The 15,940-nt window shown below is 36.3% G+C and overlaps 1 protein-coding gene across 1 annotated transcript in view; it reads right to left on the bottom strand.

Annotated features, from left to right (window-relative positions):
* ITGA1 (integrin subunit alpha 1) overlaps positions 1–15,940 on the bottom strand; it is a 164,431-nt gene that overhangs the window by 101,392 nt on the left and 47,099 nt on the right. The window contains exon 2 of the mRNA XM_031666153.1: positions 1,902–2,022. Coding sequence (XP_031522013.1) covers positions 1,902–2,022 — 121 coding nt within the window. The remainder of the gene's footprint in view (positions 1–1,901; positions 2,023–15,940) is intronic.

Genomic DNA, 15,940 nt, shown 5'->3' with positions numbered 1-15,940 from the left:
TCTCACAATAGGATAGGTTCTTATAATGAGAAACAGTGACTGAAGAGATCAAATGGGGGCACTAAGGCTTCTAAAAAGAAATATGAACCCCTTTTCACTCTACTAAGGTTCATTCATATAATTAAGGACTTCTGACATCAGATTTTTCTAAAATCACAAAGACAGGACTAGATGAGAAAGAAAACATGTAGGTTTTTCTCATATCAGAAACTGAAAATGAGAATTTCATAAAATATTTTAGCAATATTTAACCATCCTTTAAAGGGACACTTCATTTTAAGTAGGTGGTTTAAGTCTTAAAGCTTACTGTTTACTATATTCCTCTTTAAAATTTGTGTAACTATTAGTAATTAGTGAAAATTAACTTTTATGTGTTTATGTAAAGTTAAAGTTTTGAAGAATAACATGAACTGCATTTCTGTTTATTATAGCTTATGCACAAAGTCTGGCCAGTTGGTCTACTCACCATTACTCTCCCAGAGGTACCTGAATTGAAAGTATAATTCCTAAAAGAATAAAGTTGGTGTCTAGAGGGACAGCTGTACTCATTTAACCTTAAAAACTGGGGGATAGGATGGGTGGAGAGTATGGGAGGGAAATTATAGGAGGGAGGGAAAGAGAACTTAAAAACTTAGCGTCTAGCATTAGGTTTGTTATCTGAGATATACGTAAGGAGAGTAAAAGAGTGAAGTATCTCAACAAATTCTACTTTATACCTAGCATAAAATAATGTACTTAAAAAATGTGAGAACTCATTACTTTTTATAGTCTTTAGGGCATTATTATCAAATTAACCAAGTCTAAAAGATAAAATGCAGAAAATCCACATATTTTTATTAATGAAATAGAGTGATTCATAGATCCTTGTTATCCAAGTAGATATAATCTGTTTTTGCTTATTATTATAGCTACTAAAAATATAGGCTTGTTTAGTTTAAATTATTAAACTAAAGTTTAACTAGCTACTGCTCTTTTTTTCTATAATGTCCAATTAAACAAAAATTGCATTTACTAAAAATTCTATTAAATATTAAGCAAAAGAGCTCTAATATTCAGTTTATATAATTTTCAACAAGTTAGTTATACTTTAAAAATCATATCTATGGCCAGGAGCTGTGACTCACGCCTGTAATCCCAGCACTTTGGAAGGCTGAGGCAGGTGGATCACGAGGTCAAAAATTCAAGACCAGCCTGACCAACGTAGTGAAACCCCATCTTTACTAGAAATACAAAAATTAGCAGGGCATGGTGGCACGTGCCTGTAATCCCAGTTACTAGGAGGCTGAGGCAGGAGAATCACCTGAACCCAGGAGGCAGAGGTTGCAGTGAGCTGAGATCACACCACCGTACTCCAGCCTGGGTGACAGAGCAAGACTCCATCTGAAAATAATAATAATAACAATAATATCTACAATGAACTTAACCAATATTAAAGGGTTTGAAGGTAGATACAAGAAACCCTATAAAGTTCATTATAAACATTAGACCAAGCTCAATAAATCAGTAAAGCCCAAACTCACGGAAGTGATATTAACCCTTTCAGAGCACCACCTCATTTGCCTCCAAATCCTTCCTACTGGATTTCAAACAGGTGCATTTAAGCTACTCTGAAATGAGAACAATTAAAGAATTCTTGCCAAAAGAACATAATTATGGAACAATAGCTTTTTTGGATACAGAACTTCCTTGAGGTCAATCCAGGCATCAACAAAAATCACTAATCCCTTCCTCTAATATTGCCAAGGCATTTTTTTTTTTTTTACTTTAAGTTAGCTTCCATTGCCAAATGACTATAAATAATTCATTCTGTTAAAGTTTCGTTCATAAAAGAAACTGTAATCAAATAACATATCTCATTACCTTGTAAAATAAGTAAACAACAACAAAACCCACGGGCTTACCATTTTCCTTCTTCATTTTCATATTGTTGAACAGTATATCCAAACATGTCTTCCACTGGGCCGCTGAAAGTCATCGAATTTTTCACATCAACATTGAATGATACGCAGCAGCGTAGAACAACTTTAGGAGAAAAACAAAATCCAGTTATATAAAGTTAACTAAGATTCCATCATGTTTTGAGTTATGGAAGGCATTGTTGAGGTTACCATCAAAAGCTGTTTCTATTAAAAAAAAATGAAACTCAAAGAATGAAAACTCAAGGAAGGTCCCCATTCTTAACTGTATTACTAACTGTAAATCAACATAATGACTTTAAAGAACACAAATACTAACATTCAAAAAAATTCCATACTAATTTAATATCTGTACCATTCCTAGAGCTAAGGATTTCAGAATGTGTGGAAAAGAGCAGGCAGAAACTCAGATTCTTATATGACTAATACAGTTGCAGATAGTTTTCCAGCAGTGAGCCCTGCAGAAAACCATGGCCATCAGTGAACTCTGAACAGCTCATTTTCCCATTTCAACTATAGAGAATGCACATATCACCATGTAAAGCTTTATAAAAATAGTTGTTCTCCTTGCTGCTTCCAAAGGAAAAGGCAAGCAGATGCTCTCCACCCAGAGATGGCTTCCCATGCAGGCCTGAGATTTGCTGTGTTTCCCTTCCTTAATCAAGTGTTGGATGGAAACTTATACTAATTCTCTGAAGCTTCCTTATAATATTGGTGTTGATAAATTCACCAGTTGTTATCCAGATTAAATCACATGATATATCTAAAGGGTCTACCCAATGCCTGGCACATACTACATATTTGATGAGGGTTAATTCTTTTTAATTTTCTCACAGTACAGGTTGTGGAAACTCTTAGTAAGTGAGACTGTCTCTTAAATAAGTTCTAGAATCACCACCTCAAATGGATGGTGCCAAATTCCTGCTTTGGTTTTGGTTTTTAAAGTATACTTATGAAGTTCCAAAATATTCTTCTCCTAGATGTAACTAAGAATTCTTTCCAGGGGGCCACAATGGCTCATGCCTGTAATCCCAGCACTTTGAGAGGTGGGTGGATCACCTGAGGTCAGGAGTTTGAAGCTAGCCTGGCCAACAGGATGAAATTCCGTCTCTACTAAAAATACACAAAAATTAGCTAAGTGTGGTGGCGTACACCTGTAGTCCCAGCTAATCGTGAGGCTGAGGCAGGCGCACCGCTTGAACCTGGGAGACAGAGGTTGCAGTGAGCCAAGATTGTCCCACTGCACTCCAACCTGGGCAACAGAGAAAGACCGTCTCAAACAGACAAAACAAACAAACAAACAAAATTATTTCCAAAGAACACTGTCTTATAAAATTATAGAGCCTCATCAGGTACATTCAGAGGTGGCTAAATTCAGTCGCCTTTGTTAAAACCACCATATAGACACATAGATTCTGAAAAATTATCTTTTCTAGTCTTATAAATTGTGAGTGGATTAAATCACTCTAATATTTTAACCCTTGCTCACTATGAACTTTTTTCATAAATGTACTTTAAGTCCACACTACTCTAAATTTATAATCTTTAAATTTTGGCAACAATAGTAACTGCTTTTTCGTTGAAGAATAAATTCATCAAAGAAACAAAAAAAGATACACCTGTGTATCTATCTGTAAAGTCTTGACCTCCCTACCTAGAAGTAATCTTTAAACTTCTAAAACCTCCTTTCTTATTTTTTAAGAAACCTCTCATGGAGATAATTATTGAATACTATATAGTTATCTGTGTGAGATTTCCCCCCGCCAGATTGGAAAATTCCTAGAAAACAATGACTCTCTTACTTACCTTTTTTTAATCCTTTATCAAAATCTCGCACAACTCCTTGTACACAGATGGGCAGTAACATATTTTCAGACTGACAGATAACACGTTGAAGGAAGAAGTATGCCACCTCTAGTTAAAGATGAACTGGCAACTATTTCATCTTAGTTAAAGAAGATTTTATGGAGATAGAAATTTTCAACTAAGATTTTTAAAGAGAGAAAGAGATGAGATTTGGCAGTGAAAAGAAAATGTGTACCCAGGATTTGAGAGGGTCTCTGCAAGTATTAAGACACAGGTCAGGACAAATATGGTTGCAAGATCATGAAGAGATTTGTCTAGCTGGCATGAAGGAAGCAGAAAAAGAACGGGTGAATTGCATGGGTCCTTTTATGTACATTTGCTGTTCATTCTTCAAGGGTGATAGAGAACAGCTGGTTACCATCTTCTGCATAATAGTCTTTCATATATTTGAAGACAGTTTTAAATGCTGCTTACTCTCTAAACTAAATAGTCATGCACTGCATAATAATGTTTCAGTTAATGACAAACTGCATATACAATGGTGGTGTCATAAGATTATAATACAATAGCTTTAGTGTACCTGTACTTTTCTATATTCAGATATGTTTAGACACACTAATATTTTACTCTTTTTTTTTTTTTCTTTTTTAAGGCTGAGTCTCACTCTGTTGCGCAGGCTGGAGTGCAGTGGTGCAATCTCCGTTCACCGCAACCTCGTCTCCCGGCTTCAAGCTATTCTCATGCCTCAGCCTCCCAAGTAGCTGGGATTACAGGTGCCTGCCACCATGTTTGGCTAATTTTTAAATATTTTTAGAAGAGACTGAGTTTTGCCATGTTGGCCAGGCTGATCTCAAACTGCTGGCCTCAAGTGATCTACCTGCCTTGGCCTCTCGAAGTGATGGGATTACAGGTGTGAGTCACTGCGCCCGGCCACCATTGTGTTTCCGTGGCCTACAGTATACAGTATAGTAACCACCTGTAGAGGTCTGTAGCCTAGAAAACTTAGGTGATATACCGCCTAGATGTGTAGCTCTAAAATCTAGATTTGTGTAAATATACTCTATGATATTCGCACAATGATGAAATCACCTAAGGACACAGTTTGCAGAACACATCTCCATCACTAGGTGATGCATGACTGTAGCAGATGCTCCTATTCTTTGCTCATAGGTTTTGTGTATCTATTTTTTGAACAATTTCAACGAAGTATTTTTTGATACAAGAAATGCATAAAATAATACTTCTGTAGGAGGGTTTCTCAACTTTGGTACTATTCACATATGGGTCATAAAATTCTTGTTATCGGGGCTATCCTGTATGCTATAGAGTGTTTAGCAGCATCCTTGGCCCCTACCCACATGAAGCCAATAGCGCTTCATGAATTGTCATAATCAAAAATCTCCAGACACAGCCAAATTCCCATGAGGCCAAAATTGTCCCCAGTTGAAAACCACTCTTGAACAGATGAAGCGCAGAACATCACCACCAATTATTTTGTTGAAGAAGATGACTGAAAACCAACCATGGCTCATAAACCAGCAGACTCTGCATCACCTGGGAGCTTGTGAATAATGCAGAACCTCAGGCCCTATCCAGATTCCCCGAATCACTACCTACGCTTCCACGAGATCCCCAGGGCAATCATGCCTATTAAGGTTTGAGAAGCACAGCTCTGTAACGTGGTATCTCTTTTTCATAATGTCAATACAGATAACCTAAATAAAAAATACTCACTATGCTGTAGAGAAAAGGAGAAAAGGATCCTCTTTAATCAGGGTCAATTTCACCCCCTTGAAGGATTTTTCTAGCATGTCATCATCTTTAGTACATTTTCTCCAAAAGCCATTTGTGGTACCCCTCCTCAACGTAAGACCAAGCAGTTTTGGTTTCCTTTTTGGTCCTGTTTATTTATTCTACATGTTGTGTGGAATGCCCAGGGGTGTGTGCTGTACTTCTTTTTTCATTTCCTGTCCTTCGAGTTCTACAGGCAATTTGCCCAAAATGATTGTAAATCAGACTCTTTTATGTTTTCTGAGGCACCAAAGAGCCTGAAGAACAGGAGATGACATAAACAAAATAGTTTACATCTAGTTCTTTTGATTTAAAGGAGTGAGTAAACAGTAAAAGTAGCCTTTCATAACTTTTAGTTCAATGTGCATTTTGTTATACTATACTATTCGGAACTTTATGTACCAGAAGTAAAGAAAAATTGTACTTATTCACAACCGAGCCTCTGTTTCCACCCCCAAAAAAGCAAAACACAGAGGTGGTTTCAGAGACAACATAGAAAAAATACAAAAGATAATGGGAAATAAACATAGATAAGACAGATATCAAAAGTAAATTCTGATTTCACATGTACCAGCAATTGAAAACCAGTATTTTTTCCCCTAGCAAATAATAACTATATTGTGTACTGACCAGGTGTTACTCTCATTTAATTTGCCAGAAACTCTATAATTAAATACCATTATTATCATCATTCTGAAAATAAGGAGAAGAAAGCTTGGGAAGGCAGAGAAATGTGCCCACATTTCCACAGGCTTCCAAGTCCAAAGTAATAACCAATATTCATATTAATTCAATTTTTACATCTTAGGCCTAAAACTAGAAAGGGCTATGCAAAGTGATATGAGGATGAGCTTAGAAGACAGCCACATATTAGTCCACATAACTGCATCTCCTGAGAGGCAAATTTGGGGAGGAGACTTTTCTACAATAGCAATGGGCTGGAAAGGATTTGGGGAATGAGTGGAAAGTCTGGGTAAGGAGAGAAATCCTGGCCACAGAGCTCCAGATCTAACTTCTTGAAGGACTTCAGCTACAACTTATAGGTCTAGGTAGAAAAGAAATGAAAAGACTTGCTCTCATTCAAATATGATTATATATGCGATATATGTAAGTGTTAAGAACAAAAGAGAAAGATGAAATTGCTGCTGTTGAAGGGTATCTCTTATAAAAATAAACTATGAGCAATTCCTTTACCCCAGGATGGAATTTGATATGTAAGAAAACTAAATGAGAAAGAGGGAGAAGCAACCTACAGCTCTACCGTACTTTCTGCTTACAAACATTTTAAAATATAATAACATAATAATAATAGACATTTCTCAAAAGAAGACATTCATACAGCCAACAGACACATGAAAAAATGCTCATCATCACTGGCCATCAGAGAAATGCAAATCAAAACCACAATGAGATACCATCTCACACCAGTTAGAATGGCGATCATTAAAATGTCAGGAAACAACAGGTGCTGGAGAGGATGTGGAGAAATAGGAACACTTTTACACTGTTGGTGGGATTGTAAACTAGTTCAACCATTATGGAAAACAGTATGGCGATTCCTCAAGGATCTAGAACTAGATGTACCATATGACCCAGCCATCCCATTACTGGGGATATACCCAAAGGATTATAAATTATGCTGCTATAAAGACACATGCACACGTATGTTTATTGTGGCACTATTCACAATAGCAAAGACTTGGAATCAACCCAAATGTCCATCAGTGACAGATTGGATTAAGAAAATGTGGCACATATACACCATGGAATACTATGCAGCCATAAAAAAGGATGAGTTTGTGTCCTTTGTAGGGACATGGATGCAGCTGGAAACCATCATTCTTAGCAAACTATCACAAGAACAGAAAACCAAACACCGCATGTTCTCACTCATAGGTGGGAACTGAACAATGAGATCACTTGGACTCAGGAAGGGGAACATCACACACCGGGGCCTATCATGGGGAGGGGGGAGGGGGGAGGGATTGCATTGGGAGTTATACCTGATGTAAATGATGAGTTGATGGGTGCAGCACAGCAACATGGCACAAGTATACATATGTAACAAACCTGCACGTTATGCACATGTACCCTACAACTTAAAGTATAATAATTATAAATAAATTAAAATAAAAAAATAAAAAAAAAATAAAAATAAAATATAATAACATAATAATAATAATAATAACCGTAATGATATTGAGCTATTCAAACATTTGTGGAGGTGAGGCAGGACAGCAGACATTCCCCTTTTTTTGTATATTAGGAAACTGAAGCTCAGAGAGGTTGAGTGATTTGCCAAAGGCCAGCCTGCATTAATGGCAGAGGCAGGATTTCAACATTGATCTTATGAGGCCAAATCATAGGATTTCTGTAACTAGGGTGCTATTGAGTTGGTCTGATTAATAAAAATAAAAGTAAAAATAACCCAGCTCACAACAATTCTCAAAAGGCTCATGATGGCTCTTAATCATCTTGTAGCTCTGGAGCATTTGACAATAGGACTGGCAGAAAAAGGATAGATGGAGGTGATAGAGGCTGTTGACAGATGGAAGGAAGCCACCCTCTTATACGCATCCTTGAGTTCCAAGAAGTGTTACTGTAGCCTGTTTAGTTGTTGGCTTCTTAATAAAGAAAGTCTGTCTTTGGACCAGGTGGGTCAGACTGAATCCCAATCTAGTAATATCCAGATGGGAATATTCAACAATGAATGCAATTCTGAATATTGCAAATTTCAAGCCAAGGAAAGAGGATATCAAATAAATGATGACAAGGTAATGTATTAAAATGCTATTGCTTTATTTCAAAGCTTCCTATATATGTTTATCCTATTTAGAAATAGAAGAAATCATAGAATAAACATTATTTTTATTATTTTCAACATAATGAAATAATGACATAAGATTAAGACAAGACATAATCATAATTATGTTTTTATAGTGAATTAATGGTTTAGGGCAAATTTCTTGGTGATAAAGAAAGATAGTCATCCCTGGAGACACATGAACTAATCTTTTCATCTATATTATTTATTAAATCATTCATATATTCCACTACTCCACAAATATAACCAAGTGTTTACTCTGAATTGAATATATGGTAGGCCCTGGAAATACAGTCATAAAAAGATAGTGCTAGGCCAGGCACAGTGGCTCACACTTGAAATTCCAGCACTTTGGGAGGCCAAGTCAGGTGTATTACCTCAACTCTGGAGTTCAAGACCAGCCTGACCAATATGGTGAAACCCTATCTCTACTAAAAATACAAAAATATTAGCTGGGCTTAGGGGTGCATACCTGTAGTCCCAGCTACTCAGAAGACTGAGGCAGGAGAATTGCTTGAACCTGGGAGGCAGAAGTTGCAGTAAGCCGAGATTGTGCCAGTGCACTCCAGCCTGGGTAACAGAGTGAGACATCATCTCAAAAAAAAAAAAAAAAAAAAGATGATGCTCCCAGCCCCCCCCGCAAAAAAGGCAAGTGATTTCACCTCTATGAACCTCAGTTTATCATATTTGAAATGAGCTTACAAATAACTTTCAGGTATTAATTGCTGCAAGAAATACAAATTATGCATTTAGCAAAAGAGAATGATCAAGAAATGAGCTAACTGATTTCATAGGTAGAATCCAAATAATCAATATACCATCTGGCAGTTGATTTTTCTTTCAAAAGAGGACTTTTCCCTCATTTTGATGACTGTATCTTGAAACACAATACAGGTATGTTACATCAGTGGGGATGAGACAGCAGATTCTTGGACTCATTCTCATAGCAAATTTCCTGTGTCTAAACTTGGCTGCAATGACATACATAAAGAAAATCTAAGATGAAGGTGTCAGGCCTTCCAAGTGGAAGAGCTAGCCAGGGAGGAGGAGTGCAGATGACACCAGTCCATTCAGTTAGAACCCTTGGATTCTCATCTCAGTTGCTCAAAACATGATGCATATCTGTGATACCACCTGGGATCTGAGCCAATAACAAGTTGGACCTTCTTTTACTCTAATGAAAATTTACTCCCCTCTAACCTATTTTAAGGGTTGCAAGTCTATTACAAAGACAGGGTGACCCTGCGGTGACTCTTTCTAGTATATTAATGTCCTACTAATGAATTCACAGACCTGAACCACCTGAGAATCAGACAGCATATCTAGAAAGTATGAGCTCTATAATGAAGAGCTGGAGAGGCCCCTCCCTTCCCCGAGCCTGAGCCCTAGTACATTCTTGGTAGCTCTTACCTCTTGTGCCAAAGCCTCCTGGTGGAAAGAGTTAATTCACCCCATTCACATGGTATAAACTGCCAACGTCATATATTCTCACTATAACTAAAAGGTGATATATTAAGTATTTTCTATAACTCCAAATTTACTTTCAATCTCCTAAATTCAGATGAAATATATTCCATTTTGAGGCATTACAGGGGGTTGGAAGAAAAATTTTTTTAGTAATAAGAGTTTGTGAAAGTTGGAAGCCCTTTTCCTTAATGTATAACAACTTTATAATATTAGTCTTATGGGTCAGAAATTTTAATCAGTTTTATTACTCTTAATAGGTTGAGTTTGATCTCAGTTTTGATGTATATGGTTGCTGTAAAAGATAACATTTGACTCAAAGTGTAACTGAATCCAAAAACTCTATAGTACTACATTCATTCTAGTTGGTTTGAAATCTAAAATGAGTATTTTTATAGCACTATAACCTTGAGAAGGAGGAGCCACAGACCTCTAGTGGTAAAGATATGAGGAACAAAGATAATTAAAATATGACAAATAGTTATACGGCCTTGTCCGATGAGCACAGAATCAACACAACCATTTGGAAATGACATCATAATCTCAAATACAGAAAATTCATATTTGATGTAAAAAATAATATATCCAACTCAGTGTCTCCTTCAAACAATTGGAACTTCCCAATACAATTGATGTAAGAAGAAAATCTGGCTCAATAAATCTTATCAAAGTTCTTTCATCAGAAATGATGTAATATGTCAGCAAGACACCTACCTCCATCAACAAGTTTAAAAAAGCAAATCCAAATAAACACCTCAGTATTCAAGCATTTTCCAAGTTTCATCCTGGGAAGCTGCTTTTTAACTTCATCTTGCCATAGCGATCTAATTGTTTTGACTTTTAGTGCTAAAGTCCTGTGGCTCTCCAGTTATTACAAATGGTATTTGAACTTCAAAGTGAGTGTGCATATATGTGTATATCTGTGTCTGGTGGAAAGGAGGCAAGGAAGTATAGTTTTTGATACAAAGTAGCTGTTTAATACACGTTTGTTAAATGGGACAGGATGGAATAAATCGAAAAAAATAAAGACTTTTAGTATAAAGGTCATTCTGGCTGTAAGAATTTGTCCCATTTTATAAGTGCTACCCAGAATAACTCCTAGAGTGTTTCGCAAACATCCTTTGTTAAAAAATCTTCCTTTAAAATTTTTCTACATAAGTTTGTTCTTTCGTGGTGTTTATTTTCCTTTGTAGTATCTACAGACATCTGCTCTTTCCCCATATCCTCCCACCACAAATAATTGCCTGCTTTGCCAGCTCCTCTCAGACCTACTCTTGATCTCTAAAATTCTTAAACAGTTTCAGAAACCAACCCCCTTCACCACATCAGCATCATCTTTCAGATCTATGTGTTACCAAATAAAAAAGCTGCAGAACCTCAGGGGTCCCTGGATCCCACTGTGGGAAACACAACTCGTGTGTTTGTGTAAGCCACATGAGCACAGAACTCTGTTCTCCAGCTGCCCTGGCATCCTGAATGCTGAACTCATTAATTTCTGTGACTGCACAGCATGGAGCACTGCATACGGAAAGGCGTACTACACTTCAAAACAAAACAGGGTGGCATCCTATTCAAGTATTTACCCAGAAATGTGGTATTGTAAGCCTTCACATGTATAAGAATCTGAATAAAAGTGGTACTTTTGTTAGTGGAATATTTTCCATGAATTTTATTCATTTACTTATAATTTTTTTCTCAGTAAGATATTGCCAGTTATAAAGGTATTTTTGTTAGTATATACAGCAGGTAGCTTTGAGGGTCAGTAAAGCAAAGAGGTAGTATACACTGTAAAACAAATTATTTTTAATTTATCCACTAGCTTTAACCGGCAATTGCAAATTCCAGGCACTAAGAGATTCCATTGTTGATTCTCCTATACTATTTAACAGGCTAATTTTTCTGGATGACTTGGATGTGAGCTTTTGAAGGCATACACATGTCCAAGCATGAGGGTGAAACAGGAGACACAGTTACTACTTCACCTACTTTCCTTGCTTCACCTGGGGACAGTGAGTTATCTTCTCTTTGTTTATTTATAAGTTTAACAATTCCAGTGGAAATTAGAGAACTAAAAATCATTTCCTTAACCTTGTATACTATTTCTGCTTTCCTGGCCCATGAAACTACCTGTTGTGCATACTAACAAAAATAACCATAGGACTGGCAATGTGTTGCCAGCTCACATATCTTACTGAGAAGAAATTATATGTAAATTAATAAAATTCATTTAAAAGAACCTGCTAATAAAGTTATAACTTTTTATTCAGGTTATTTCTTTTAAGGCATCAATGGACAGAGTACATAGGATAGTTGGGTAAGACTTGACCCTGAGATTGAATCAATGACATCCTAAAAGTGTGCAAAAGACAGTACCCAGTTACCTAATGTTCAAATACTACAAGAAGAGCCAAAAGCTATTCTCCCTTTCCCTAATAGTACAATTTGGAGTTTGGAGCTAAACTTGTTTAGCGAAAACACATTTAGATGTAAATAAAAATAAAATAGAAATGAATGAAGAAGAATAACATTTTCAAATATACCTCAAAGTACTTAGTTAGATCATTGAAATTTAGGAGTCAAAGTATAAAGTTTTTTAGAAATATGATCATTCACATATCTTATGGTATCACCTATAACACATAACAGCAATTCTTCACTTACTGAAACTCCAACATATGAAAAAATCTACTAAATTATGTTGTGACTGTGTTGTTGTTTTGAGGCAGGGTCTCACTCAGTCACCCAGCTTAGGATGCAATGGTGCAATCATGGCTCACTGCAGCCTCAGCCTCTCCAGCTCAAGCCATTCTTCCACCTCAGCCTCCCAAGTAGCTAAGACCACAGGCACAAGCCACCATGCCTGGTTACTTTTTGTATTTTTTGTATAGAAAAATACAAAAGTGCTCATCATGTTGCCCAGACTGGTTTTGAACTCCTGGGCTCAAGTGATCTGCCTGCCTCGGCCTCTCGAAGTGCTGGGATTACAGGCGTGAGTCACCACACCCTGACTCAATGTTGTGATTATTTAGATTGGAAAATAATTACTGGCATTTTAAATCATCTACCACCTCATTTCAAAAATGGAGCATGCCTAGACTTTTACAGATTAACTTTTATACAAGGTTTTCAGGACATATTCAAAACATAAAATGAGGTCTACCTATGTTCTCTTTTCCTGTGAGCCTTAAAGAGGTGTTAGATTTAGTTTGCCTTCACCTCTCTTTTTTTAGTTGCCATATTTCTCAGAAACAGGAGGCAAAATATATAGATTCATAACATTTCTTTTCTGATGGAATTCAATTGTCTAAATACTTTCTGGTTTAACACACAAACGGTCAATCATTAACATTAATAAATTAAAGTTTTCATGAAGCTAACTAACAAAATGAAATGCTTTGCACACTCTGACAGTGTGCCTCAACCAAAACCAAAAATCTATTAAAAAAATTGTCCATCCTAGAGTCACCTAGTAGCTTTAACTAGCAATTCCATATTCCGAGATGCCATTGTTGATTTTCCTATGGTGTGTAATAGGCTATTTTTCTGTGTCTCAATACTGCTTCTAATCATACACTGCCACTTAAACTAAAATGATTCTGTATAATTTCTCTCCCTTCTTCGCTACTTCCCAGCTACTTATTATAGCAATTTTCCATTATATCATTCACTACCAAATATTTCCTTCATTCAGAAGTTTTCCGGTTCCTCTGCTTAACTAAAAACTTACCCATTTTATGAAGAGAAAATAAGTCGAACGAATGTAACTTGTTATTCACCTGAAAACACTTAGAAAAGAATTCAGAAAGTATTTTAAAGGACATTAAAGTTTGTTTATAAGAAAATAAGAAAAGTCTCAGTAGCCTGGAATGTTGAAATATTTCAGAAGCCAAGGGTCACTAGAATGCTTGTTTTTGTTTCAGAGGAAAGAGATAACTTTTTGATGCTTTCTTTTCTGTTTTGAGATAACTCTAAACTTTGTTTTCTTAGTTATAATTGCTGTTGCTAAGACCAGGATGATCTTCCAGCACTTAGAACATTAGTTGGGCAGTAACATCCTTTGGATCCAAACTCTATTCCTATCTAGTAGCATCATCTTTTACATTCTTTCCATTAGTCTACAAGAGTATCTTGAAACTGAAATAAATACAGATGTTATAGTCAGTATCCCCAAGAACAAGCAGCCAATATTTCCCTTAAATGGAAGTATTCTGATACTTAGAATCGCAACACTAGTGACTAAGTATTTGTTATATATAAGGATCTTAAAATTCAGGGTAGAGGTTACGTCTGCATGGGGGAAGGGGAGGAAAAAAAATAGGATCTAAAAGGAAATAAAGACATAGCTTTATCTTTGCATGTTTTTAGAGGGAAATGCTGACTTTCCACTTCTGACATTTCCTTCCATGGGGTGAGTGCCTCACCGGTTGTAATACTTAACAACTGGTTAAGGGCTATTTCTCAACCTGCCCTTCCTTCACACTTAACTGATTGGTGAGTCTGGAAGGAGACACTGTATGGGCAGCCCCGTCCTCTCTTTCTCATTTGCTTTTAGAAGTGAGCCTGCCTACGTTAAGAAAATGCTTTGCTTTGTTCTTCCAGTACCAGGCTCTCAGCTGGTGCTGGAGTGTAGACAGCCGCGTCTGGGGTTCAGTAGTGGGAATTTAATTCCTCAACCATGCTGATTCATCAGTCTGATTCTTTGTCATTTCCCAATTGGTTCTGACCTCAAGTAAGGAAGAGGTTTGGTCTTTACTGGACTTTCTCAAAAATCCTAATGAAGTGTTATTTCTTGTGAAAAATAAACAATTATAGAAAAATGTTTAGATTTGGCAAAGCTGGGTAGAGGGCACACTGCTATTTGATACATTATTCCTCACAATTTTCTAGTTTGCTTGAAGTATTTCATGATAAAAATACTTTTAAATTTTTCCAGTATAATTACCATTAGACATTTGAAGATGTAGTAACAGGATACTTCTCTAAGACTTTCTAATTGTATTAAAATTGTCCCCTATTTTCTTAACTAATTCAACAATGAAATCACAGTGCCATTCTTGCTTCTTAGAGAAGCAAAAAGGCACAAAATAGAAGAGTTTGATTGAATGACCTTTATTATCTTTATCCATTTCCTATTCTCTAAAATCTTAATACTTTCAGCCACATTGAGAACAAGGAATGGGCCAGCAGCAGCAGATCTGAGAAGGTACGAGTAGGAAAAGGCAGAGATGTGCTAACTTCAGAGGTAGGCAAAGTGAACAACCAAATGGCAGAAATCTGGCCAAGGGTGATTTGTTGTGGGAGCTGTCATCTCGCATTCATATTCTGGTGTACATCACTGAGACTCAATTTCCAAGGGGGGACAAAAAAAAAAGACAAAGATTTTGGAAATCAAATTGGCATTCTGATTAAAGTTCAATTTGCTTACACAAATGTACTGGCCAGAAAAGATACTGACTTGCTAGAATTTTCACTAGTTTCTCTTTCCATAATTTTGTCAGTACTTGTCCACAGTCCACTTTCTTATTTTATGTACTAGCTCTGTGCTATTTTGTCTGGTTGTACCATTGCCTCTTCAGAGATGTGCAAATAATCCTCACCATGAAACTGAAATTTTCTTTAAGAAAGAGACACATGTGCTGCTCCAGGAACTCATAATTCCTTACTCTGGGAGAAATTGAATAAATAGGGAAGTAAATTAAGTAACACTTACTGACTTTCTACTGGCCATTTCTAGTTCATGAATATTAAGCATTCAGGGAAGATGCAAAATAAACAGGTCATCATCCAATTTAGGATTGGTCAGCATGCAAGAGGTGGACTGAACATCTATTTCTAATGATATCAAGAAAATATAAAGATGGAAGAAAGAAATGCCAAGGAGTTTCTACAATTATCAGCAAAGTTCAACAGGATATAGAAAGATAAACGCAGATAAATGAGAATGTGCATTGGACAATTTTCCTTATATATTGCAATTTTTGAAAGCTTTCTAACATCAATCATTTCTCACCATTCCATATATTCTTGCAACTCCTTGCTTTTAAGTTATGATTTGAATCTTGAAAAGGACAGAAATTAGAACAACCGAACCAATAACAACAACAAAAACAAGATCTTATGATATCAATATAATCTAATA

Source organism: Papio anubis, chromosome 5, assembly GCF_008728515.1.
Source record: "Papio anubis isolate 15944 chromosome 5, Panubis1.0, whole genome shotgun sequence".
NCBI classification, from domain to species: domain Eukaryota; kingdom Metazoa; phylum Chordata; class Mammalia; order Primates; family Cercopithecidae; genus Papio; species Papio anubis.
The sequence above is the reverse complement of the archived record's forward strand: the minus strand, read 5'-3'. Positions and strand labels throughout refer to the sequence as shown.